Genomic DNA, 10455 nt, shown 5'->3' on the forward strand with positions numbered 1-10455 from the left:
TTCCTGTTTTTAATGTTCTAATTTTATGCACACAGACAATTCTTAAGAAAAACCTTAAGCTAGCACATCATTAAAGAAAAACCTAGTGTCCTTGAAGCCTTTGATTATACTGCTAAAGCAGACCTTGACATTAATACCCTACATGTGCTGCTGTAGCAATCAAATTGCATTAATCTGAGCGGGCAGATATGTGTTTAATACAAAATATTTTATCACTTGACTTTCAAAAGAGTTGGAAAGGAAAAAAAATCCCAGCAAAGGTACAGAATGCTAACCAGGTGTCTAATATGCCTTAACTCCTGTAAATGTTGTGAAAGGGTTTATCTGACAGATTCAAGTGTTACTGTTCATATAGTCAAGATATTTTAATATGATGGAGGCCGTTTCTCCTTGATCTCAGTCAAGGCCGTCTGTGTTATGAATTTAACAGAGCGCTGAAAACTGCCGTGAGCACAGCAGTGGTGTGTGTTTGTTGCTGTGCACATGTAAAAGAGAGTGCTACCCTGACCTTTAACACCAGAGTGGTGCCAAAAAGGAGCTTGCTTCTCACTGTGTTTGTGAGTATCTTGACAAAATGCCAAAACCAAAATAAGCACTGTACATGAACTTTATGTCATCGGTATTTTCAAGCATTATCATGATACAGAATAGTCCTGAAATAAAGGTGCAATCTTGAAAATTACAGCAGGAAAAAAAAACAAAAAACACACAACCCTAAAGATGTTTTCTTTTATTCCCGTAAAATGCTCACAAGATTTCCACTACAGATATGCATCCTGAAGTCCAGTCATCTCCTGGTCAAACAGACATACATCAGCAGAACATCAAAAATGTGCATGCACACATACCCCTCAGTGAGCCTCTGAGCCTCTTTTGCCTCCTCACTCCTCTATCAGGCCCTCAGGGGGGAGGGAAACCCATGAAATGATTCCTGACATGTCAGATCACACAGCAGCACCGGTTGAGCTGTCTGATATCAACACTTTTCTGCCTGACTGTGGACAAGTAAGACAGGGGGATTTGCAATGATTTCCCCTGGCTATAGCGCTACTTGTATCTCCTGTGCTGACTTAAGTTGCTGAAGCTGCCCTACTGTGCCAGTTAACCCTGAGAAATTCTGTGTCATAGAAAAATAGCGATTCAATAACCTGTGTCAAACTTCAAATTCTGTTTTTTTAGGATAGAAAATACATAATTATTAAATTTGTATCTAAAAAAACCTACTAGGTTTTCATCTGGAAGACGAGAAGCATCGTCACTGAATAATATCAACTCGAACCAACCACTGTCCTTTCTGTGTCAGCTTGGCAGGAGATGCCAAATTCCTGTTGAGCAATCATTTAGAAAGAGAAAAGAGTGTTTTTAATCCTTTCCCCCTGTCTTCACAATTAAAATTCACATCTCAGATTCACCTTGTTGTGTTACACCCACTGGCAGACTGTCACATTTACATCCATGCATGAACATACCCTGAAAGAATATACTGAGAGTGAAATAGAGAATGACTGAGATATTGTACATTTGCTGCAGCATCTCACACAAATGAGTGAGCATAAAAGGACGGGAATACACCTTCTGACTCCACCACAAAGCTTCCTATGCAAAGCCAGCCGGATCCCATGAGTTTGCAGTAGTTCTGACATGAACCTAACTTCGTATCAGTGTCAAAACGGTTTAATATTATCGAAAGACGGTTCATTAGCATACTGGGGTGCTCACAGGTGCGAGCCCTAACAGTATTCTTAAATAGTGAGGCTTTTCCTCTCGCTGTTTGAGTTCAACTCATTATTTGGATGTTTCCGGTGAAGTCAGATCAAAGTTTTGATTAAATGAAGCGTCTCTCCCGGCTCGTCATTTTTCACCCTCGAGGAAGACTGAATCAGGTCTGGAAAAATCTATAAAGAATATCAAGGTATCAAACATTCTCATTATTTTTACCTATGTATCTATTTGGAGCTGTGGGGTGCACAGAGGGTGGATGAGATATAAGAACTTACGTACTTTAATACCCTGAGGACTATATCATTTGGCAATACGAGGAGTTTTTCTTCTTTGCATGTTTTGTAGTTAACTTCTAATATCCTGTCACTTTTTAGAGCATCTGAACAGCAAAGCGGGCGCACAACAGGAAGAACAATGAAAGAAAGACTGAATTGGACAAAGAAGAAAATGTCAGAGTCACAGGATGTACTCTAATTGATTTTGGCTAAATGAAAACTATCTTACCTTCAAGGATGACTTCTTTCCCGGTTTTTTTTAACGCTTGCACAGCCTCGTCATGCGTGGCCTCTCGTAAGTCGTAACCATTGACAGAGAGTATGGCATCACCAACATAAAGGGCCTCGGTCTGGTCAGCAGCCAGGCCTTTAAAAATTTTGGAGATGAGGATTGGCATCTTGTTTTCCTTGCCACCTGCATGATCAGACAAGAAAATCAAGTTAAAAATCATGTGGAAAAATCCAACTTTTACCACTAATTAGCTTCACAAAGCAGTTTGGTAGTTCCTATTTGAACGGCCTATTGGCAGTATATAAAGCAAATCAAATTATATGTTTTCTTGGACGCTGGTAAATAAAGCACTGATAAAAATGCCCTTAAATTCACTGTGACTTCACACCAGAAGGTATAAGTTAGAGCTGAGTCATAAAACTAAAAAAGTGTGTGGCTGGTTGGTAGTTATAAATATGAAATAAACAGTTTCTGTCCCTTATCACCTTAACATTAGTCACCTAAACTGCAGTTAAACGAGCACATAAAAACTGATGGAGACAGTGATCGGCCTACTGTACTATGGTCTGTGTCTCCGACTCTCCCTCCCTTTGTCTCTTTGTCACACAATGAAGGTCAACTAGTAAGCTGATGGATGCGCTGTAACTCTTGTGGTGGGCTTCCGCACTTCATGTGAAATATCATCGTTAATGTCAGCTTAAAGCTGGACTTTGGCCTTCAGGCTAGTGAGAAATAGTCTTAAAGACGATAAAATGCTTTTTGTGTTTTGGTTTTTTTTGCTATTTCTTCTGGGTGATCCCTCTGCGAGGATTTTTATCATGCAAATTTCTTTGGACACCCAATGTAGTATTCTTAAAAATATCAAAACTTCTACACACGCCACCAGGACGATGAACTTATCCACTATTCTGAGCACCATAGCATCATATAGATGTATAATCAGAGGCAATATGTGGCCCTCACTGACTCAGTCACTGAATTAACGAGGGTGTTCCAGAAAGCTTATAGAAAAGATAAGTTAATGTGGGTTTTAAAGCTTTGTTGGTGATGATATCTTTTATGTATATCATCAAATGTTTAATAAAAAAACAACTAAACTTATAAACTTGAGTAATTACTTTAAATCTTAAAAAAAGATATGGGAATTTGTCACAGGACAGTTAAGTAACATGCATGACTATCAATACTGCTAGGTATATTTTTTAAGGTTTGTGTTTAATTAATGCCATTTTGAAAAGGAGCTGAAGAACCAACAACAAATACAGAAGCCAAAGTAGATGGATACCATGTTATCTGCCTATAAGCCTATAAGAGTCATTCTAAGAGAGCATTTTGTGGTTGTAAGTAGATACAACTAACTGGTAGAAATGATAGACTTCACTATACTACAATACAAAAAAAATCTGCAGTTCTTTCTTTAGTGGGTGACATTGTAAATGGATATTGCATATTGTATATGGAGTGTGAGAGAATTCTACTATCAACGTTGGAGATCCACAGGCCACAGTCAACAGGACCAGGAAGGTGCAGGAGATGTAACCTGGGACAGTGTACACTGAGAGACACGACCAAGTGGCTGGGATAGTGTGCAAGCACAGCTGTGCCTCATATGGGTTAGAAGTACCCAACTCCCAAATGGAGGACACCACAGAAGGTGGTTGAGAACAACAAGGCTAAGGTCCTGTGGGACTTCAAGCAGCTGCTGGCCAGCCAACCACACATAGTGGTGGTTGACACGGAGCAGAAGACCACAGTGGTCGTAGATGTGGCAGTCCCAGGGGACAGCAACATGAGAAAAGGGAGCACAAGAAAACAGAGAAGTAGCAGGGAACAACTGGAGCAGATGTGGAAGGTAAAGCCCATAATAGTCCCAGTGGTAACAGGAGCATTAGGAGATGTAACTGGAAGAGTGGCTCCAGCAGATTACAGGCACAACATTAGGGGTCTAAGTCCAGTGCAGTCCTAGGAACAGCTAAGATTCTGTGCAGTACCTCAGACTTTTGCAGAAGACCCAAGGAGGAACACACACACACACACATATCATGGCCTAACATGTTATATACCACTAAATTAACATTTTATTCATGAGGTAACAGGCACAAGATAGCCCCAACTCATTACATTCTTTAAATAAGTAACTACACTCTTGTACAAAACTGAATAATAACAGTAAATAAGCTAATCCAACCACATAATTAATACTGGAAGATCTAACAGAATTGCTGTGAATGGACAGAGTTGCAACAACGACTGCAGACAATATGAGTGAACATACAATAAGGCTTCATTAAAGCTGATATGGATTGATATAGCTCAAGATGACACAGTGCATATAACAGAGGATTCAAATGTAGTACAGCAGTTGCACAGTAGGCAAGAGAGTTTCTAGGATATAGTGATACTGGTTTCTAAAGCCATTTTCAGACATGATGAATGTAACATTAATGGCTTCATTAGTCTGTTAAAGTGGCGGCATTCAAATATAGGTCACTATCACTTTAATGTTCCACACAGGTTCATTCAGACATGCCCAAGGCAATGACGGAGCCAGTGCTTTCTACCATAAAAAAAGGAGACAAGCATTGTCAGCATAAGCTCTACTCAAGTGTGGCAACACTTTTGAACATGCCATTGTCTACAAGAGCAACGTCTCAGTGTGTGCTGCTCAGCATACCAGCATGTGAGAGACAGCAGAGGCTGCAGTTCAAACTTGTGTCGTTAATAAAGTTATATTTAAATGTTACTCGGCCTGGCCTAGAAAGATAGAGATCATGACTTTTACAAAAAAAAGTGAAGCTCGTTTAGACATAAGGCCAACAAGTTTGGAGGTCATCGGTTTTATGGTAAAGAGTGTGAGTCTGAAAAAGGGCTAAAGTATCCAGGGGATGATGAGGAGGGTGTCAGAAACACTTAGCATTGGCAGAGAAAAGGATGGGGGCACGTTTAGAGAGTAGACATTTGAATCAATGAGGAGACAAAACCTTTAAGGAACAGTTAAAAATATTTTTTTCCCACTTTCTTTTAGGGCTGAACGATTATGGAAAATAATCTAATTGCGATTTTTTGCCCCAATATTGCGATTGCGATGCGATATGCGATTATTTTTTAAGGTCTTTGTCTTCTGTATTATTAAACAAAGACAAGCAATACATCATATAGTATGGCCAATACTATATTACATTAATTTTAAACTGTTCTTTCCTGGAAGACAGACCTCTGTTATGATGACATGAGGTGATGCATGAATTGATGACTGACATTTTTATTTAACTTCTTCAATCACAACAGTATATTTGAACATACACAATAGTTTATTTTTAGCTTACAAACATCTGAGCATAAAGTGCTGACAAGGAACCCTGGTGTAAACATTAAAATGAAAGTCAGTACAATGTGCAGATTGCAGAAATATACATAAACAAAATCAGTGGCTTTACCACACTCAGTTTTTCGACATCTGTGAACTACTAGACAGTCATTCAATTAAAAAATAATATTAAATAAATAAAACTAATAAATAAAAAATACACACATCTTACTGATCTCTGCAGTCAGTAACATTACACATAAAGTGCAAACATAATAGCAATTGTATAAACACACACACAAACACGCCTTTAAAATTTAAAGGCGTGAAATTGGACGGTCTAGTTCTGATTAGCGTCACCGCTGTCTCGGTGGAGTTTAATAAACTCCGCCGTCTGCTTCTTGCTATCTAAAATATAACCAGACACTGGTGTAAATTCTCGACTGTCTCATACTTCTGTTTAATAAGTTTTCTGTTTGACGTTTAGTCAGCTGTGTGAAAACCAAGGAGGAACCCACCCGGGGGATTAATAAAGTTTTATTTTATCTAATCTAATAACTTTAATCTCAGCCAAACCGATTTACTCACGAACAAACAAAACACTGAAAAAAGCCCAACAATAACATTTTTAGGTTGTCTAAGTGACTTATATATTACGTTTAACCCGAGCAGCGAAACTCCGCGGTGATCTGAAAATGATGTGCCGGGAGTTGTGCCGTTCTCGGCCGCATCAGTAACCCTCGAGCTCCCGGCTAGCTGTCGAGCTGGTGGGTAGCAGACGCCTCTGAAAACGTCGAAGCACTTTTACAAATATGGGATATCTTGATAAACCGAGCAGATATTTGATGTTTACACAACTACTTTCTCGCCTGAAAATATTTTAAAAGTTTATTTTGTGACCCAGAAAGATTAGTATGAGTAATTTTAAAACTTAGTAGCGGCCGCCATTGTTGGAAACTGGAGTTTGGCTGGGCCGCGCTATGAATTCTGGGATATGGTAGTAATTTGGACAGCCTTCGGCGCGTCGCTGTGACGTAATCGGTCTACAAATGCGGCCTCAGGAGGATGCAGCCCATGAATTTGGACATGTCCAGAGTATAATCGCAGCCTTTGCGGTTAGAAAATTGCACTTGATCATGTCGCGATATTATCGCAAATGCGATATATCGTTCAGCCCTACTTTCTTTACATTATAAAGCCTGACCTTGGAGGAGAGAGGAAATTCCCAAGAGAGTCTGAAGTTTCCCTCAAGTCTGAAATACCACTTACTGGAATGATTGCAGAATAAACATTTTTTGACATATTGTTCTAAAAAATAACCATTAATATGTCTGCCACTCCCACACAAACCTTTATTTCCTTCCTACCATTCTTGCAGGTGCATTTCATGTCAAATACAGTTCAGCACCTACAGCTGGGAATCTGTCAATCAAATATAAGGTGGGTGGCAGTGGTACAGACAGGGTGGAGCAACAGAAGCTTCTTATGGCAGATTAGTAAATGGTATAATAGTGCTGTGTATCTAATTTATTTATTATAATGCTTCTTCATCATCAAAAAATCTGCACGTCTGCACTTCAACTGTCATCAGCTTAATTCACACAATGCTGGAACAATATATAGAGTCAAAACAAAACTTCAAAGTATTGTGGATTCATATTCCTAATGCAATTTTATTAATATTTTTGTTATGCAATGTTGCACTTGAGTCTTGCTGACTGACAAAAATAATGTCTGGAAAAAGTATGAGTTGGTCTGTTATAAGAGTTTCAGGAACCAAAACATGGTTTCATAATATTTGGCCCACCCAACTGGAATTCAACACATAGGGACTATTCAAACAAAGTCTGGGATGGTTTTAAAGTGAAATAATTGTTTTATGGTACTGTTCACCAACTGCCTTCTCTCAAAGTAGCATTCCCTCTGACTGTCATTGTGGTTATATGCACGGACCGTGCACCTCAGTGGCTCCAAAGAAGGAAAAATGTCTGCAGAGACACGCAAACTTTTACCATTCTGCCTGTCCAGAGACCTGGAGTCTAGATTCCATGCCTCCCCTCTTAAATTTAGACGTGAGTTAAAGTTGCCTCCGTACTCTTCCTCAAGCTGGGGTGGGCTCCCTAAAATTAACACTAGTGGAGTACTCCACTCCCAGCCACATAGCTTTCATCTTTAGCCAATGACAACTGACTGCTGTGAGCTGCTTCTCTCAGCTGTTCGCAATGCGGTGTCAACTAGCCTACAAGTTTTTCTCTGTTCTTTCATTTGTTTCCCCCTGCGTTTCTGACACTTTTTTCTTCCTGCTTCTTTTTTCTTTTTACTCTTTTCACCTCTTTGACCTCTTGTCCCATATACCATTTCATGTTTGGCCTGCTCTTTCTGCCTGCGCCTTTCACTTTCAATCTTGTATACCCTTCCTCCCAAAACTGCCTCTGAACATCCAGCATCGCAACAATGTCAAGCCAAAAGGCTTCTAGCTAGGATTTGGTTTTAATAACATGCTGTCTGATTTTCAAACCCACCCATTTCCACAGATGGACATCACAGTTATGTCATTAGGGTTTGGCTTTGTTTTGTTGTTGTTCGGAATTGCGGGGGGACTAAAAATTAAGATGTCACCAGCAGCTACAATGATGAGCCATCTTTGCAACATGACAATAATGCAAGTTTACAATTATCTATCAACTCGACACTTTACATCAACCAATCGCCAAGTGATTACCTGGGAAGACAAACTTGCCAGGAGGAAGCTACAGCTCACACACATGCAATTATACCCACACATGCTGCTTATAGATCCATGCCCGTTATTTATTACACCTTGTACTGCCTTGGCAGCCCATGCTTTACAACACAAGGTGACTTAAGGTTGTGAACTGACAATAATTCATTGATATGATACATGTCATCACACAGGGGTTATGATTAAAAAATATAATTAGATTTATTGAGACTGTGCAAGAAACCTAATGAGATTTTTATTTTTATATGTAATTCTAGGAAAACTCTTCCAGTACATATTTACAACACACCACCAGGAAAATCTGAATTTAGAAAGCTGACTTTTTAGGCGAGAATTGTGGGGTCTGCATTTGCATTTATCACGACCCAAGCAAAATAAGAAACACAGTATGTAATACATCAGTGTGCAACAAACAGTGTTTATTTAAGTTGCACAAAAGAATCATAAGTTCACCACAATAACCTCAAACAATTCTAGTTAAAGCCAAGGCGGCGGAACCCCACTGTGTGTGGCAAGAATATGAAAATGACCACCTAATTACTGTTTCAATTATAAAGACAATGTAAAGACACAAAGCAAGCTGTGTAAAAAGAAAAAGTGTAAATCTATCAGTTGCTACTAAATTTCAAGAACAAAAGCTGTAATATTTGTCCGTCTATAAAATATAATAATATCCAAAACATTCCTAAAACTTTGTTATCACATTCCTGTCCGTTTTATCTTTTATATTTACATAGCATCCCACTGCTCAACCTTCCTAATCATCTTCAGTTTGAGATCCCCACAGAGATAGGCTATTTTTGTGGAAGCAGGACAAGGAAAAGTCTTTTATCAGCTGCTGCAAAACACATGGCAGGTATGCAGGCTTTGCTGGTAAAATATGGAGAGATTACAACCTTTCTTCATTGAGAAGTCCCTGTAGAAACAATATTCTTGTGGCCACTATGTGCAGTAGAGGTCTCTGTGTCCATGTCTACTCCAGATTGCTTATTCAAAAGCAAAGTTCCACAGCCAAAAAGGTCTTTGAACCACCTAAAATACTCTGTAGAGCGTGGATTTTACTCTGTCACATATATTTATTGGTGTTACAGCTTCATAATCAGAAGTTAGATCTAATAAAACTAATGACACATTTGTGTATGTGAGTGTTGGTTGATAACGCATAATATTCAGGTTTAAAACCTGCTTTGTTTGGTGTCTGTAGTCCATAAATAAATATGTTTAAATGAACTGCTGGTGTCGACACTGCTGGGTAATAAGCATCTACGGAAAGTATTCGGGGATTTGTGGAAACTGTTTAAAACCCAAATCGAGTTAAACAGAATCACGTGCCATTTCCTGATTTCTCTCAATTCAATTATCCAAGTTATTTAAACACGGTGGAACCCAACGTTACATGACAGTAGCGAACTAATTACCGTCTCCGGTGACTGTGGTGCACTGAAATGGTTCCCTGTTGAGGAGAGAAACAGCTTGAGAAAATCACAGCTGTCGTTTTTTCTGCGCTAACATCGGACCTATACGTGTGAGTTATAACACGAGCGGATATTTGTCATAGAGCAAATCGCGGAAAAGTTGCATTTTACGCACGTTTCTGAGAATTGTTGCACATTGTTGAAGTTAGGCAAGTTAACTGGCCGCTGTTTTCGCGGTGGGTGACAGAAGGTACGCTGTAGTCAAAACTTGTGTTAACTGACAGTAACTCGCCGTTCATGCAGTTAGCTATCTTTAAGACACTTTCGTAAACTACCTTACCTTTGATACTGATTCCGAGCCCGCCAACATCTTGCTTGGTAACTCGCACCGTGCGCTTCACGTTGGTGATGGTTTCCGGGACCGGGGACGAGCTGAGGTTCGGGGGGTCTCCGTTGATAGCACCGGCAGGACTCGGGTTTGGCTTCGCGGGTTCTTCGGTGCCCTCGCCGGGGTTTAACGTGAGACTATCTTCGGTAAGTGTAGCCAATACCCGGATCCAGCGGTCCACGGTCACTCGAAGTTCCAGCAGTCCCGTTTTCTGCGCCTTCATCGCGGCAGCCATGTTCAACGCATTCCTGGAATAACTCTAGACGGGCTGGCAGTCCTGTAAGAGGGGGTAGAGGGCTGTGGTAGGGGGCATGCAGACACACACATTGAACCCCCCTCCCTCTATTTTCTCCTCCTCCTCCAAAAGAGGTTT

General features: G+C 40.0%; 1 protein-coding gene across 2 annotated transcripts in view; it reads right to left on the reverse strand.

Moving 5' to 3' along the window:
• Window positions 1-10455, reverse strand: part of snta1 (syntrophin, alpha 1) — a 31607-nt gene extending 21152 nt beyond the window's left edge. For both annotated transcript variants that reach the window (XR_013909174.1, XM_026166877.2), the window contains exons 1-2: window positions 10035-10455; window positions 2227-2412 (exon numbers count right to left, since the gene is read on the reverse strand). Coding sequence is in view for 1 of the 2 variants with exons in the window: in XM_026166877.2 (XP_026022662.1) it covers window positions 2227-2412; window positions 10035-10317 (469 nt within the window). In the remaining variant the exon portion in view is untranslated. The remainder of the gene's footprint in view (window positions 1-2226; window positions 2413-10034) is intronic.

The sequence above is a fragment of the Astatotilapia calliptera genome, chromosome 5, assembly GCF_964374335.1.
Source record: "Astatotilapia calliptera chromosome 5, fAstCal68.1, whole genome shotgun sequence".
Taxonomy (NCBI): Eukaryota; Metazoa; Chordata; class Actinopteri; order Cichliformes; family Cichlidae; genus Astatotilapia; species Astatotilapia calliptera.